The sequence below is a fragment of the Neoarius graeffei genome, chromosome 21, assembly GCF_027579695.1.
Source record: "Neoarius graeffei isolate fNeoGra1 chromosome 21, fNeoGra1.pri, whole genome shotgun sequence".
NCBI lineage: Eukaryota > Metazoa > Chordata > Actinopteri > Siluriformes > Ariidae > Neoarius > Neoarius graeffei.
The window spans coordinates 20,599,737-20,617,095 of record NC_083589.1 but is presented as its reverse complement, the minus strand read 5'-3'; the positions used below and the strand labels follow the sequence as shown (position 1 = coordinate 20,617,095).

General features: G+C 43.2%; 1 protein-coding gene across 1 annotated transcript in view; it reads right to left on the bottom strand.

Moving 5' to 3' along the window:
* LOC132869568 (glutamate receptor ionotropic, kainate 2) overlaps nucleotides 1-17,359 on the bottom strand; it is a 219,363-nt gene that overhangs the window by 38,586 nt on the left and 163,418 nt on the right. Inside the window, exons 8-10 of the mRNA XM_060902809.1 lie at nucleotides 2,755-2,862; nucleotides 2,545-2,658; nucleotides 1,358-1,564 (exon numbers count right to left, since the gene is read on the bottom strand). Coding sequence (XP_060758792.1) covers nucleotides 1,358-1,564; nucleotides 2,545-2,658; nucleotides 2,755-2,862 — 429 coding nt within the window. The remainder of the gene's footprint in view (nucleotides 1-1,357; nucleotides 1,565-2,544; nucleotides 2,659-2,754; nucleotides 2,863-17,359) is intronic.

Genomic DNA, 17,359 nt, shown 5'->3' with positions numbered 1-17,359 from the left:
CAGTCCTTACTTCAAAACTGCTTGTATGCCTTTTTGTTTACTTCATTAAACTTCCTGTTAGATATCTATAATTCTGATGTCTTACCACAATTTCTAGCTGAATGTTTGACCAATAGATTATTGTTTGCTATCATTGTGTATGCCAGGTTTCTAATTTTTTTTTAAATCTGTTGTTCTTGCCATGCCATATTGTATTGATCTAGAAACTCTAAAGTGCATCTGCCTTGCCTCTGATACTCTTCTTTACTGGTAAACTGACTTGGACTGTCTGACATAGATTTTTGTATTTGCTTTAATCTCTCCAATTGAATCTATTCCTGTCTCTGGAGAGTCATTGTATAATATGGTGTATGTGTATACCAATTGTGCCACATATTTGTGAAGTCCAATTAATTTGAGCCCCCATGTGTATCTGGCACCTAAAAATATTCTTGTTTCTGTATTCTTAATGCACACTGTTTCATTATGTAGCCAGCAAGTTCATTATAAACACACAATATCTTTAAGGCATCTATTTGATCCGTACTCAAATGTACAAACAGTTAGCTTGAAAGGAATTGGGGAAAATTATCTGTGCAATACATTTGTGTGTCAGATTTATCATCAGTGTTGGAGTCAAGACCATCAATAGATGCCTGAGACCAAGTCATGTCCAAGACCAGAAAAAGCTTTTCGAGGCCAAGTCAAGACCAAAACTTTGAGGGGTTGAGACCAATCCAAGACCAAGTCAGTGCGAGTCCCACAATGCATGACACACAATGAAATGTGGAACATGCAAACCATAGGCACTTCTCAAATTTTATCAGGAACAAAAATTTCAAATTAGCAATGAGACACATTATTGGTTGCATTTGAAGCAGGATGTTACATCCAATCACAATAATGATGTTAACAAATAAACCAGGCAATGCACAGGCAATTTAGTGATATCCCCACAGTTGTGGTCTTGACCAGGCTTGAAATAAAATCCAGAGTCCTCTATGTCTGAGACTGAGACAAGACCAAGTAAAAATGTGCTTGATTCTGAAATAAGGCTGAGATCTTCAAAAAGTAGTCCTGAGACCAGTCTCAAAACCAAGACCAATCACAAATAGTATAACACTATTGTTTATACCGTGCAAAAACACGGTATTGTTTATACCGTGGTTTTGCAATTTTTGTACAAAACAGTAAATTTGTGGACATTAAGTTTGTTTTTCTTTAGTCAGTCTTCATTAATCTCCATTTCAGATACCAAGACTTCTACCAAGTTAGCTATTTACTTTGCCATAAATAAATACAACAAAAAGTAAATGTTTGTACTTGGTATTTATTGAAATTTTACTGGAGTCCATGTGGAACCAAAACAAAGACTTACATGGTCCATAAGTTCTCGCACCATCCCGTTCCATTGGCCTGTGCTCTCCTCTAATGCTCCATACTTCCCGTCTTCCACCAGTTGGATCTCATAATGGAATCCAAGAATACCAGCGAGCTCACGCAACAAGTCCACGCAATAGCCCTCAAAGCGGTCATTGCCACAGAGAGGTTTATCCGACTTCTTAAACATCACGTAAGGTTCTTCCTGCATGTATGAGACAGAAGAGGAATGAAAAAGTAAGCTCAGAACTTAGTATAACCATATTATTCTAGGGACAATTAGAAAGGAAATCTGAATGCTTGTTCTTTGGTAGACTACAGAATGAGTAAAAAAAAATAATCAATAACAATGACCATCATAAGAGGTTTTATAATCTGGTTTTAGAAACATTAAATACTGCTCAGTGAGTGCTGTTGTGACTGAGTCAGTGAGACCTGTAGATGTAGACTAATGTTTTTCATTTTGTAGCTTGAGATGCCACCACCTTAATCGATGCAAGTAAGAAGCAGAGTTAGAAACCGAATTGTCTCCGAATATACTTAATATTTTATTTATTAATATTCCCCATATTAAGAGCCAGCCTAAGTTGGTTTTCTGTGTGGCCCATTCAGGTTATTAAAATGAAAACTATATTTATCATTACCATTAAAATGATCATGCCTCTGAGGTTGCCATTTGTTTCTCAACTAGAGATTTTTAGAGGTGTTGGATTTTCAAATAGCGTCTATACAGTCAACTTTAAAGACAAAAATTTGCCTTTAAGTCAGAAAATGTAAGCTACGGTACAAAGGAAGATCACTTAAAATGACATTAAAACAATCTTAAAATCACATAAAGAAACATAAATGCAAGGGGTAAATAATAAATAAAAAAGTCTAAGACAATGATACATAAATATGAAAAGAATTTTAAAAAGCATCTAATAAGTGTTGAGTAGGCTTTACTGTCAATATATTATTGACTGAGTAGTCCTTGTACTAATTATAGTAATAATCTAGAAGTATTTTCTTTTCCCTATGATGAACTAGATGAGGCCATAGGATACTAAATACACACACACTGTCAGCATGTGGACTAATCAACTATCCAATTAATCAATTAATCAATTACCATTGAATACCGTTCCATAGTATTTCAGTGACACATGTTCTGCATTCTGAAGATTTTTAAGTGCATGCATTTACCAGAATAGTGGCGACCTTTAGTGATTTGTTGGACAAGGAGTTTGTAACATTGGCTGCTTTACTCTTGTGATGCTCTGTCATATTTAAGCCACTCAGAGGTTCCCATGTGCCAATCTGTTGATCCAGTAGACATATGCATATATATAAAAAAATTCACAAAAACAAATGTAGAATGTACACAGACATGCAGAAATGCCAAATACACTGTACCTTTTCCAGCCCTTCCTCCTTCAGACTGATCACGTCTAGATCAAAGTCCGTTCTCAAGCCATTGGTTTTGTTGAAGAGAACTCGCCCTGTCAGACCATCCCACGAAGCCTTTGAAGAACATAACGAGGCACTCTGTTACATGGTTTAAATTCATATAACTGTAAAAATGTGGATAATAATTGAAAACATGAAAGGAGTTCATTCTTAAATGATGATAAATTATTAAGAACCTGCTTTGTTGCATATTTGCATGTTTATATTTAAAAGTAAACATGTAATATACTGTATGTATACATGAGTACAGATCAGAGTGCTTGTTTTATTTAATGCTTTTCATTTTATGTAGTTAGAATGTAGAACGGCAGCATGGTGGTGCAACAGGTAGTGTTGCTGTTTCATTGCACGAGGGAACTTTGCATTATTGCTTGTACTCAGCGCAAAATATATACTGTACCTACTAATTCAGGTGACATTGGGCATACCCAACAACCTGTGTTTTCTCTCTCTTCTCCCCCCTCCAATCTGTCCCTCTGAGTTACATGTCAATCCTCCTCTGCTCATCAGACCTGCCTGATCCATCCTGATGCCCTATGTCTGGTTGGAGTCTCATTACATCACTGTGGAGGATGGCCCCATATGGACAGTTGAAAGTCACACTTGGAAGACACTCTGGACACTTACAGTAATGCTTTTGTGGCTGAGGACTACAGTTGGCTTGCTAACTTTGGGACTGCAGTTGTCATGAACAGTTTTGCACTCAAGTTTCCATTAATGAAAGAGTTATAACATGAACGAAACTGACTTCATGTTAAAACTGTTAATGTTATAGTCATGTTGTCTGTTGTTGTCAAGGTGAGGATTGGTTCCCTTTTGGGTCTGGTTCCTCTCAAGCTTTCTTCCTCGTGTCATCTGGGGGAGTTTTTCCTTGCCACCCTTGCCATGGGCTTACTCATTGGGGATAGATTAGGGATAAAATTGGCTCATGTCTTGGGTCATTCAGATTCTGTAAAGCTGCTTTGGGACAATGTCTATTGTTAAACGTGCTATACAAACAAATTTGACTTGATTGAGGGAAGCCATGGCCTAATGGTTAGAGAGGCAGCTTTGGGACTAAAAGGTCACCAGTTTGATTCCCTGGAGCAGCCAGAATGGCTGAAGTGCCCTTGAGCAAGTCACCTAACCCCAGGGTGCTCTGGGTATGTTGTACATTGCTCTGGATAAAAGTGTCTGCTAAATGCCATTAATGTAATCTAATGACAATATCTTGAGTCTGTTACCTGTTTATCTCCTTCCAAAAACATGCTGACTGTGTGTGTATGAACTCCTGTAATAGACTGGCTTCCCACCCACAGTGCATCCCTGCCCCACATCCAGTGTTCTCAAGATAGACTCTATATAAAGGACAAGGTAGTCACTCAAGATGAATAATAAAAAGAATAAAAACATTAGAATAAAAAATGTTTTTCGCAAGCAGTCACTGATGTCTGCTATTTAAATTGTAATATTACTATATTCACATACATGTCTACTTGTACTCCATCTTTCCACCCATCCATTATCTATACCGATTATCTGTCAGGGTTATGGGGGAAGCAAATGGAGTCAATACTATATGACTTTGGGCAAGAAGCGGGGTTCACCCTGGGCAGGTCGCCAACTTATCACAGGACTAACACCGAGACAAACAACCATTCACACTCACATTCACACCTATGGGCAATTTACAGTAGCAAGTTGACCTGAACCACAAGTCTTTGGATGGTAGGAGGAAACTGGAGCACCCAGAGGAAACCCACACAGGCACAAGGAGAACATGCAAAGCCTGCACAGAAAGGCCCCATTTGACCATGAGGTTCAAACTCAGAACCTTCTTCAACCAACCCATCTACTTGTATTCTTATTAGTTAAACATTGTCATGTGATCTATAGCAGGGGTTCTCAACCTTTTCTGCTTTACAGCCCACCTATTCATATGTGTAACAAGTCAAGGCCCATTAAAAAAAGATCTCCAATTATTTTGGCTCATCTATTCTATTAGAAACTAATAATCTATTGTAAAGTGTATTAATGGAATGCAACATCATTCTTTGTTACAGATGAGAGTCCAGGAATTAAATAAATGCAATAAAAGCCATGTGTTTATGATCCTCTGCTACATCCATGCTGGTGAAGTATCCTGTGAGTACGCAGGTACTTACGGATGTATGTGCGGCAGAAGACAGCTTTAGAATAGCAAACCAAGCCAAAACAAGAGACAGGAATCATAGTCAAAGAACAAGCTAGGGTCAGGCGATGGGCGAACAGAGTAACGTGTGCAAAATAGAAATCGAGGAAATGAGAAAACACTAGCAAAGGTCAAACAGGCAGAAAGGTAGTCAGAGAATAACAAGGCTTGGTATGTACAGAAAAACCAGAACAATACTTCGCAATGTGTGCTTGTGTGACTGGGGTTTAAATACTGAGACAGGTGATGAGGAAATGAATATCAAGCTGAGAGTCAGAAGGTGGGAGATAGAGGGTGCTGTGTGTGCTGGGAGTTGTAGTCCGAGCTGTGCATGTTTGTAGTCTGCTCATCTCCAGCAGGTTTACTAAGAGAGGGCCCCCCCGAGGAGCTACCTCTGGGAACTATACTCTTTCGGGGGCGGGGGGGGGTCCTCGACCTCTGGGTGCTGGCTTGCTGGGGTGTTGGGCATGGAAGTCTTGCTTGAGCAGAGGGTCGAGGATGTCCTTGGACTTGACCCAACTTTGTTCTTCCAGCCCATACCCTTCCCAATCTACCAGGTACTCGATCTGGCCACCTCTTCACCTGGATTCAAGGATTTTGTTGACCTGGTAGATGGGTTCCCCATTGAGATTCAGAGAAGGGTGATCTTGAGTGGGTGTGGTCTGTGATAAAGTCGATTGCCAAGTATGACCAGGGTCATAGCAGGACAGGTAGAGGCATGAGTTTGCCGGCTGGAGGAGCTTGAAGAACCTTGGCCTGGGCACAGTCGGAACAGGAAGAGATGAACCGGTTGATTTTGGTCAGCATATTGTTCCACCAGTACCTATTCTTCAGCATCTGGTAGGTACACTGACTGTTGGGGTGACCAGCGCAAGGAGAGGAGTGTGCCCAGGTGATGGGTTTGCTATGTAGATGTGCTGGCACAAAGAGAAGACCAGATGAGATGTGACTAGGTACAGATTGTAGTTGAGACTTATGGATTTCATTGTCCAGATCCCACATGATGGATTGTACGAAGTGCTGTGTTGGGATGATGGGTTGAGGTTCTGTGTCTTTGAGGGATGGTTCTACAGCCTGGGACAGAGCATCCGCCTTGGTGTTCTTGGACCCTGGTTGGAAGGAGATAGAGAAATTAAAACAGGTGAAGAACAGCGCCCACCTGGCCTGATGTAGATTCAACCTCTTGGCCTTCTTGAGATACTCTAGGTTCTTATGGTCAGTTAGGATGATGAATGGATGAGTTGCTCCTTCCAACCAGTGTCGCCATTCCTCCAAGGCTAGTTTGATGGCCAGCAGCTCGCGATTGCCCACATCATAATTCCTCTCAGCAGGGGTTAGCTTCTTGGAGAAGAAAGCCACTGGGTGTAGTTTTGGCTTTTCCCCAAACCACTGGGACAAGATGGCTCCTACTCCCGTGTCGGCGGTGTCTATCTCCACGACGAATGGTTTTGTGGGGTCTGGATGCTGGAGAATCAGAGCCGACATGAAGGCAGTTTACAGCTTGTTGAAGGCTTCTTCTGCCTGAGGATTCCATCGGAGGCACCTTTTTCAGGAGAGTGGTCAATGGAGCAGCCAAGGTGCTGAAGTTCCTGATGAAACGGCAGTAGAAGTTGGCAAAGCCTAGAAATCTGTGGAGGTCATTGACTGACTTAGGTTGGGGCCACGAGGTAATGGCTGAGACTTTGGTTGAGTCCATCCTGACCCCTTTGGAGCTAATGATGTAGCCCAGGAAGGAGATCTTGTCTTGGTGGAATTCGCATTTTTCAGCTTTGACATAGAGGTCCAGCAACTGTTTGAGGACAGTTCTGACAAAGCCCTGATGACTGGGGAAATCTGAGGAATAGATCAAGGTGTCATCTATGTAGGCAATGACGTATTTTCCCAGCATGTCCCCCAGCATGTCATTGATGAAACTTTGGAATGAGCTGGGAGCCGAAGATAGGCCATATAGCATGACCCGTGGTTGTGCTGAAGGCAGTCTTCCACTCGTCACCTCATTTAATCTGGATCAGGTTGTAGGCACTTCGAAGCTCCAGCTTGGTAAACACCTTGGCCGATCTGAATTGCTCCAGAGCTGCCGGAACCAAAGGGAGAGAATACGAATATTTAACTGTGACTTCATGAAGCCCTTTAAAGTCTATGCAGGGCCAAAGTCCACCTCCTCATTTCTCCATGAAGAAGAAGCCGGCCATGGCAGGAGATTTTGATGGCCGGATGTAACCTTGTTTGAGAGCATCCTGGATGTACTCTTCCATGGCAGCATGTTCTTTCTGGGAAAGGGGATACATGCGACCTCGTGGTAGCACCATGCCTGGCAACAGCTCAATGGTGCAGTCACAGGGCCTACGCTGTGGTAGTCCACAGGCCTTCCCCTTGCTGAAGACCTCAGAAAGATCCTGGTTGCATTCTAGAACATTGTCCATGGAGTCAGGGAGCAGGCGCTCAATTGAGGTGGAGGAAACGATGAGTTGGGGATGAGAGAGGCAGCTCTGAAAGCACGTAGGTGACCACTGGAGTATCTCCTTGTTCTGCCATGAGATGAGGGGATCATGCATTTGTAACCAGGGGTAGCTGAGGAAGATATCATGATGATCAGTGGTCATGATGTACAAAGAGATTAGTTCATGATGTAGGGCCCCCACTTGTGTCTGCAGCGACTGTGTCCGTGATGTGACTAGACCATTGCCTATGGGTCTGCTGTCTATAGTCCGGATGCTAAGCGCACTTTGCAGAGAGGTGACTGGCAGGTTGAGCTTTTGCATGAGGGCTTCTCTGATGAAGTTCCCCTCTGCTCCTGAATCTATGAAGGCGGATAGGACATAAGTGGAGGACACCATCTTCAGAAACACTGGGATTTTGAAGGATTTAGAGTAAAGTTTTCTCACCGGACTTTGGGCTAGAACAGGTCTCTCGGTTGAGGTTCCCCAGGCAGGTTGAACTGGGCAGTGTTGGATGTCATGACTGGCGCTCCCACAGTAGAAGCACAAACCCTCCTTGCGCTTTCTGGCACGCTCAGCATGGGACAACCGTGTGCGTGACAGCTCCATGGGTGTGTAGGGATGGATTGCCATGCCGTAGCCATAGTAATCTTCCCCCTTCAATGTAGTTGACCTTCGCAGAGTGGTAATAATAACTGAAGCGGTTAGTTACTGCATCCCATGCAGTATTTCAAAGAGAAAAGGCAACCGGATCCCTGTTCCCTTTCTCAACGTTGATGAAGTATAAACAAAATTCCTTCCAGATCATCAGATGACCAATGGAACACTGAAGATCTTCAGCTGACGAGCTGTAAAGTAAAAGGAACAGAACTGCTTTCTCCCTGGACCTGCACTCCGCACTGTCTTTGGATAACAGAAGGCGCACTTTCAGTTGCTAACAAGAGCGATCTCAAGTAAGGCTTGCATCTGGGCAATTGTTAGTCTTAGTTGTGACTAGTTAATGTGAAGAGTGTTGTTTATTTGAATTCATTTATGGTTTAAATGTATGCATTTTGATTCACATGAAAGTCGGTCTTAGACCACGTGTTGTTTGATTTACTTTGTTTACTATCTGTATTTAGTTAGATCGTGCATGCATTCTCTCTCTCTCACTCTCTTATTAACTCCCTCTGTCGTACTCCACTCCTCAACATTGGGATTTCAGGAGTAGCTAAGGGTTAAGTAGAAGTTTGGGTTTAAGGCCTAGACGAGACTAGTTTAAACTACAGATTCTTTTGTTTCTTCTTTTTGAGTGCTCTTCCTGGGTTGACCCTCCCCCTTCTGGGCACGGCCTGGCACAGGGTTCACGCATTCCATTCATATCCCATACACACACTCTTACACACACACTCTCTCTCTCACACACACACACACACACACACACACACACACACACACACACACACACATAAACACATGATTTCCCTATCACCTTTTAACATCCACTCACCCCTACACTGTAAACTTGTATATAGCTTATTACTTCTGATCACCATTAGTGCCTTAATTATCATATGCACTACTGATTCTTATTTGTATACATGGTATCACCATTTATATTGAATTATTCCTTGGCTGCTATTGTTGCTATATCTGATCAGTATTAGTTTGTTAATTCGTGTCAGCTATTTCAATAAATGGTATCTTTGGAATAAACTGTGTCCTGTTTATTGCTACAACACCCACTGAATGCCAACCTCTGCCAAGTAAGTATTCTAATTGCCTTCGCCCATTTGGTTGTTATATGAATGTTATAGATCTAGAGTAAACATATTACATTAGAGCTATAATACTCAATAAACTATAGCAACATCACCACTAAGTTCATCTCATCTCATTATCCCTAGCCACTTTATCCTTCTACAGGGTCACAGGCAAGCTGGAGCCTATCCCAGCTGACTACGGGCGAAAGGTGGGGTACACCCTGGACAAGTCGCCAGGTCATCACAGGGCTGACACATAGACACAGACAACCATTCACACTCACATTCACACCTACGGTCAATTTAGAGTCACCAGTTAACCTAACCTGCATGTCTTTGGACTGTGGGGGAAACCGGAGCACCCGGAGGAAACCCACGCGGACACGGGGAGAACATGCAAACTCCGCACAGAAAGGCCCTCGCCGGCCACAGGGCTCGAACCTGGACCTTCTTATTGTGAGGCGACAGCGCTAACCACTACACCACCGTCCTGCCCCTTCACCACTAAGTTATTCCATTAATTTTAATAGCTTAGCTATAAACTATTAGACACTTGAATTAATGATTAATGAATTTATGAAACTGATCCCTTTTTACATGAGACTGATTTGATAAGCCTATTGCACCTACATATTTTGGTGTCCTGTGTGAGGATTGGTATTGTTGGCTTCAGTGATTTTTGTAGCAATAACGGATAAATTTAATGTTGAGCCATTCCAGGCCTCTACTCAGTAATAGGCTAGTCAAGCGGAATTGCCAAGGCTATAACAAAGTGTATTTTGGGCTAATTGCAGTGTAGTGATAGTGTTGTTTAACTAACAGTCTTCAGTCATACTATAAACACAGCTAGTAGGGAGTAAGTGACTGTACCACCAGTAGCCACTGGTAGAAACAAGTACAGTTGTCATAGTTAGTTGGTATATTTTGAGAGAGAGTGATAGTAAACAAGAACCACAGGTTAGAAGCGTCACCTGTGCATTTTCTTATTTTCGCTGTTTGAGCACAGCCTGTCTGTTGTCGCCTCATAGCCATGACATTATTTTACATTAAAAGGGGTAGACTGAGAAATAGTGCCCATGTCACTAGCTCGTCAGGTGTAGGTCTGTGCCCGAACCAGGCAGTCAGGATGAGCCACCGTAGTACCCCACATATGTCAGGAGGTGAGGAGGATAGCCTTCCTCCTCTGGAACCTATTCCCCTCTCTGACCTCGTCTCTGATCTCCTCAAAATCTCTCCTAAGAAAAGGGAAGAACTTGGGCAATTAACCCAGGATGAGTGTCAGACAGAGAATGACAGCTTGATACAATACGTGCAGAATCCCCAACATGGTGTCATCATCATCCAAGAGGTGGTAGGCAAGTTATTTCTGCTCCATCACCAACATACCCATTTGGAGCTGGAAACGCTCTGGGGGGAGAACAAGGAGTGGAGTGCTAGCCGTGACCAGCTAGATGCAATGAATCAGACCCTGCGGGATGAACTCAAGCTTACCAATGATTTGTTAGAGGAGTGTGCCAATAGACTCCAGCTAGCTGAATGGTCTAGCAGGAAAGCTGCCAACGACCAGGCCCAGGAAGAAAGTCGCAAAATGTGCGCCAGGGCCCAAGCAGTGCTTCAGGCACCATCCATGGAGGCAAAGGCAGAAACAGAGCCAGGAGCTGGGAGAGGGGCCGAGTCGAACACAGACTTCGAAGATTTCTTGGTCGGTCACCAAATGCCCCCGCTTTCCAAACCAAAGCGCCAGGTTGCTGCCCCCTCCCACAATCCCAGTGGAGCGGAATCACGCCCACCTGCACTTGAGGGGCCCCCAAAGCTCCTGACCATTAAAAGGGAGAAGAAGAATAAGAAGTATTTGGTGGTAAACCCCACCTAAGAACACTCATTCTCTTCCTCCTCCTCTTCTGATGAGTACTATGTGAGGTATCCCCCTCCATCAAACTCATCATCAAGTAGCTCAGAGAGCGAACCTCCCCAAAGGTCCAGGAGGACACAAAGGAACTGTTCCCCTGGCCTCCGTATGCACCAGCTTGACTCCTTTGCAAAGGACATTGAGCGATTCAACCCCGACAGCCGCAATTCCAACATTGAAGATTACCTCAGGGAAGTGGAACATTGCCTCTCTGACCTGCCCCAAGCCACACCAAGGGAGAAATTGAAGCTTATCTGGAAGACAACCAGTAGAAGCGTTCATGCGTTCATTGAAACCCAGCCGTCCCGTATCCGCGACAAGTACTCCAGATTCCACAAGGTTCTGTGCAAAGAGTACTCAACTTGCACAGATGAGACATTGGTGACCATCAGCACCATTCAAATTAAGCATAAATGAGCAGAACCCCCATGAGAGTACTGAGGAATGCCTACTTCCAAGGCAGAAATGCACCAGGCCTGGAAGAAGACTGAGGTTTCAGATCCTTGTTTCTGCACAACCTTCACCCATGTGCGCACACTCACATTATGCTAATGTGCCGACAATGTGAGAAAACAATGCAGGAAATCAGACAGATGGCCCAGATGACATGGGAGACAGTTGTGTGCCCAACCGACAAACTGGATGAGGACGTAAGGGTGCTCAACGTACAATCTCAGGGTAGCGCACTGTTGGAATTAGAGGGCTGCAAAGTTCTGTCAGAAGGGTCAACCGGAAAACCAACCACCCAAAACTGCTTCCCACAAAATCACCAACAGGGCAGGTGGAAAAGCCAGCGAAGCGAGCCCAGGAGAGCTGTTGGTTATGGTACTAATGACCTGAGCAAGCCGGATGGCCGCCACCCACGAAGGGAACCGACCCACCAGGAGCAGAGTAATCGACAACAAGATTGTTACCCCAATGAGCTGCAGAGAAATCATTTTGATAGGAGACCAGATGATCGGTCCAGTTATGGCCTCCAGTGCGGGTTCAAAGGCAATGAGACTGAACCCAAGGGCCAACTTAGGGCAGAAATAGAAACCTTAAAGGAGCTCGTGGCTGACATCAAGAAGCAGCTTGCTACGTCATATAAATGCTCCCCCAGTCCAAAGGGGGGTGGGTAGCCCATAGCGGCCTCACTCCACCTTTTTTTTACGTTGCATGCGTTGCTAATCCCATAGGCATGCACCACCATTAAGTATTCACACAGAAATCCAACAGAGACTGCTTGTCCACAGGACCAGCTGCAGGGCCTAGGCAGAACCCTGCAGGGAACCATTCTCACAGTCAACATGCACTCAGCATTAATAAATAACACCCTGTATGCTTTAGACACATTGTCAGGAATTGTACAGTCAGATATAACCTATGTGTGTATAATTAGAGATCTGATGCAGGACTTGCTGAGAGAAGTTAGTAGCTCAGTTAACAACTTAAGTGGTGAAAAATCCCTCCTTACTTAGTTCCTCTTAGCATGGTTGAGAACATACTGAAAGCTACTATCACCACTAATGTGTATACCTCACAAGTACACCTGGCATATAGTCTTGGCAGTGCTATTCCCATATTTGTTAACCCGCAAAACCTGGAAATAGGATTCATACTTAATCTACCCACCATTGAGAGACAGAACATCTGTAGGTTGAAATCTGTCCTAAACATAGGCTTCTGGAAAGACAACTTCCACATACATATCAAAACACCACCCATGTTAGCGTACCACGATGACAATCCATCTCGCTACCTCATCCCTAACTTGAACATGTGCACCTCCACCTAAGATACACACTGGGTCTGCCCAAGCAACCCATTCATTAGGGACACAACTGAGCATTTGTGTGGACTGAGAACTGATGCCCCTTAACAAAAGTGCATCGGTAGTATGTCCATCGAGGATGAGAGCACTGAAACTAGGGTAGAAAGGGTAGGTAATCGATGGATAGTTAACACCCCAAACACTGAAATCCTGATGTCTTACATCCGGCATGACACAGTCACTCGGATGAAAATTCCCAACCAGACGGTGTTCCTGAATGTCCCACAGGGAGCTACCATTCATATAGATGATATTGTGTTACATCACCTCAACCCTGATAGATATGAGACCGAAATTGAAATGATAGATGCATTCCAAGGTCACGACCTGAACATTGATGACACCCTTCAACAGCAGCTCCTGGCTGAAGGGACAAAAATGGTAAGGTTCAATCTGGAACCAGCTGGACTAAAAACATATTCTCAAACCAATTAGGCAGACAGTCATCTAATCTAGGACATCCTGTCAGTCTGGTTGCCCTGGGACTCCTCCTCAGTGGCTGGGTTACCATGGCAGGAATTGCGTACATGCTATACAAACACATACAAATACTACAAGCCAAACTTGACTCCATAGTCAATGTACCTGACAGCTGGAAGTGCTGCAGTGTCCGGTACACCCCCCTCATTGCAGGCCGCCACTAACCTTCCCAAAGAGTAGGCTTGCTAACTCCTATAACTAACACCTCTTTGTTTCTCTTTCCAGGTACACTTGAAATTATACTTGAAATGTGTTGAATGTATTTGAAAATGTACTTGAAATATAACCTTTTAAAGTGTGGAATACCTCATACTTATCTAGTGTTGCTTAGTTACACGAATAGTAGACATATTTGCCCAGATGCTCACAGCCTTATATGTGCCCGGATGCCCAAGCATGTATAAACTGCTAATGTTTTCAGGACCGAAAGAGCGTGAGTGGACTACGGACATGGACTATACAGCCTTCTGTTGCTCTCAAGGATTATGGAAGAACCCCAGTCTTGAGACCAAAAGGGGGGATGTAGGGATGGACTGCCATGCTGTAGCCATAGTAATCTTCCCCCTTCCACTGTACAGCATCGAACACACCAATCCCTGTACTCGACGCCATGTTCTATCTCTGCCCATTCTTCTGACTTCCTGTAATGGGATTGGATACAGAGATGATACCAGATACCAAATACAGTGACGTCACGACTGTGCTTAAAACCCGTGGTGAAATCGAAATTCTTTCTCTCTGGTGGTGGATTCCACAGGTGAAAGAGAAGTTGTGCATCGGTGCTACAGAAGGACAAAGGACAAAGAATGAGCTATTGATACCGGACCTTTAGCCAAAGTTCAACGTATTTAACCTTCGCAGAGTGGTAATAATAACTGAACCGGTTAGTTACTGCAGCCCATGCAGTATTTCAAAGAGAAAAGATCCCTGTTCCCTTTCTCAATGTTGACGAACTATAAACAAGATTCCTTCCAGATCATCAGACAACCAACGGAACACCGAAGATCTTCAGCTGACGAGCTGTAAAGTAAAAGGAACAGAACTGCTTTCTCCCTGGACCTGCGCTCCGCGCTGTCTTCGGATAACAGAAGGCACACTTTCAGTCACTAACAAGAGCGATCTCAAGTAAGGCTGGCATCTGGGCAATTGTTAGTCTTAGTTGTGACTAGTTAATGTGAAGAGTGTTGTTTATTTGAATTCATTTATGGTTTAAATGTACGCATTTTGATTCACATGAAAGTCGGTCTTAGACCACATGTTGTTTGATTTACTTTGTTTACTATCTGTATTTAGTTAGATCGTGCATGCATTCTCTCACTCTCTTATTAACTCCCTCTGTCGTACTCCACTCCTCAACATTGGGATTTCAGGAGTAGCTAAGGGTTAAGTAGAAGTTTGGGTTTAAGGCCTAGACGAGACTAGTTTAAACTACAGATTCTTTTGTTTCTTCTTTTTGGATGCTTTTCCTGGGTTGACTCTCCCCCTTCTGGGTGTGGCCTAGCACAGGGTTCGCGCATTCCATTCGCATCCCATACACACACTCTTACATAAAACACTCTCTCTCTCTCTCTCTCTCTCTCACACACACACACACACACACACACACACACACACACACACACACACACACACGTGATTTCCCTATCACCTTTTAACATCCACTCACCCCTACACTGTAAACTTGTATATAGCTTATTACTTCTGATCACCATTAGTGCCTTAATTATCATATGCACTACTGATTCTTATTTGTATACATAGTATCACCATTTATATTGAATTATTCCTTTGCTGCTATTGTTGCTATATCTGATCAGTATTAGTTTGCTAATTCGTGTCAGCTATTTCAATAAATGGTATCTTTGGAATAAACTGTGTCCTGTTTATTGCTACAACACCCACTGAATGCCAACCTCTGCCAAGTAAGTATTCTAATTGCCTTTGCCCATTTGGTTGTTATATGAATGTTATAGATCTAGAGTAAACATATTACAACCCCGATTCCAAAAAAAGTTGGAACAAAGTACAAATTGTAAATAAAAACGGAATGCAATAATTTACAAATCTCAAAAACTGATATTGTATTCACAATAGAACATAGCAACATATCAAATGTCGAAAGTGAGACATTTTGAAATTTCATGCCAAATATTGGCTCATTTGAAATTTCATGACAGCAACACACCTCAAAAAAGTTGGGACGGGGCAATAAGAGGCTGGAAAAGTTAAAGGTAGAAAAAGGAACAGCTGGAGGACCAAATTGAAACTCATTAGGTCAATTGGCAATAGATCATTAACATGACTGGGAATAAAAAGCGCATCTTGTAGTGGCAGCGGCTCTCAGAAGTAAAGATGGGAAGAGGATCACCAATCCCCCTAATTCTGTGCTGACAAATAGTGGCGCAATATCAGAAAGGAGTTCAACAGTGTAAAATTGCAAAGAGTTTGAACATATCATCATCTACAGTGCATAATATCATCAAAAGATTCAGAGAATCTGGACGAATCTCTGTGCATAAGGGTCAAGGCCGGAAAACCATACTGGATGCCCGTGATCTTCGGGCCTTTAGACGGCACTGCATCACATACAGGCATGCTTCTGTATTGGAAATCACAAAATGGGCTCAGGAATATTTCCAGAGAACATTATCTGTGAACACAAGTCACCGTGCCATCCGCTGTTGCCAGCTAAAACTCTATGGTTCAAAGAAGAAGCCATATCTAAACATGATCCAGAAGTGCAGACGTCTTCTCTGGGCCAAGGCTCATTTAAAATGGACTGTGGCAAAGTGGAAAAGTGTTCTGTGGTCAGACAAATCAAAATTTGAAGTTCTTTATGGAAATCAGGGACGCCGTGTCATTCGGACTAAAGAGGAGAAGGATGACCCAAGTTGTTATCAGCGCTCAGTTCAGAAGCCTGCATCTCTGATGGTATGGGGTTGCATTAGTGCATGTGGCATGGGCAGCTTACAAATCTAGAAAATCACCATCAATGCTGAAAGGTATATCCAGGTTCTAGAGCAACATATGCTCCCATCCAGACGACGTCTCTTTCAGGGAAGACCTTGCATTTTCCAACATGACCATGCCAAACCACATACTGCATCAATTACAGCATCATGGCTGCGTAGAAGAAGGGTCCGGGTACTGAACTGGCCAGCCTGCAGTCCAGATATTTCACCCATAGAAAACATTTGGCACATCATAAAATGGAAGATATGACAAAAAAGACCTAAGAGAGGTGAACAACTAGAATCCTACATTAGACAAGAATGGGTTAACATTCCTATCTCTAAACTTGAGCAACTTGTCTCCTCAGTCTCCAGACGTTTACAGACTGTTGTAAAGAGAAAAGGGGATGTCTCACAGTGGTAAACATGGCCTTGTCCCAACTTTTTTGAGATGTGTTGTTGTCATGAAATTTAAAATCACCTAATTTTTCTCTTTAAATGATAGATTTTCCTAGTTTAAACATTTGATATGTCATCTATGTTCTATTCTGAATAAAATATGAAATTTTGAAACTTCCACATCATTGCATTCTGTTTTTACTTACAATTTGTACTTTGTGCCAACTTTTTTGGAATCGGGGTTGTACATTAGAGCTACAATCCTCAATAAACTATAGCAACATCACCACTAAGTTATTCCATTGGTTTTAATAGCTTAGCTATAAACTATTAGACAATTGAATTAATGATTAATGAATTTATGAGACTGATCCCTTTTTACATGAGACTGATTTGATAAGCCTATTGCACCTACAGGTGTGTGGTCCTCAGGAGGCGATGTTGGCTGCTTCTCCATGAGCAGCGAAAGCTTGTGCTTCAATAGCTGGTCTAGACATATGGCCAGTTCAATCAGCGCATCCAGTGAGAGGTTCTCATCCCTACATGCCAGCTCGCTGAGTATTTCAGGGTGCAGTCCCTGGCGAAAGACTGCTTTGAGTGCTGGGTCGTTCCATCCACTGGAGGCTGCAAGAGTCCTGAAATCCAGGGC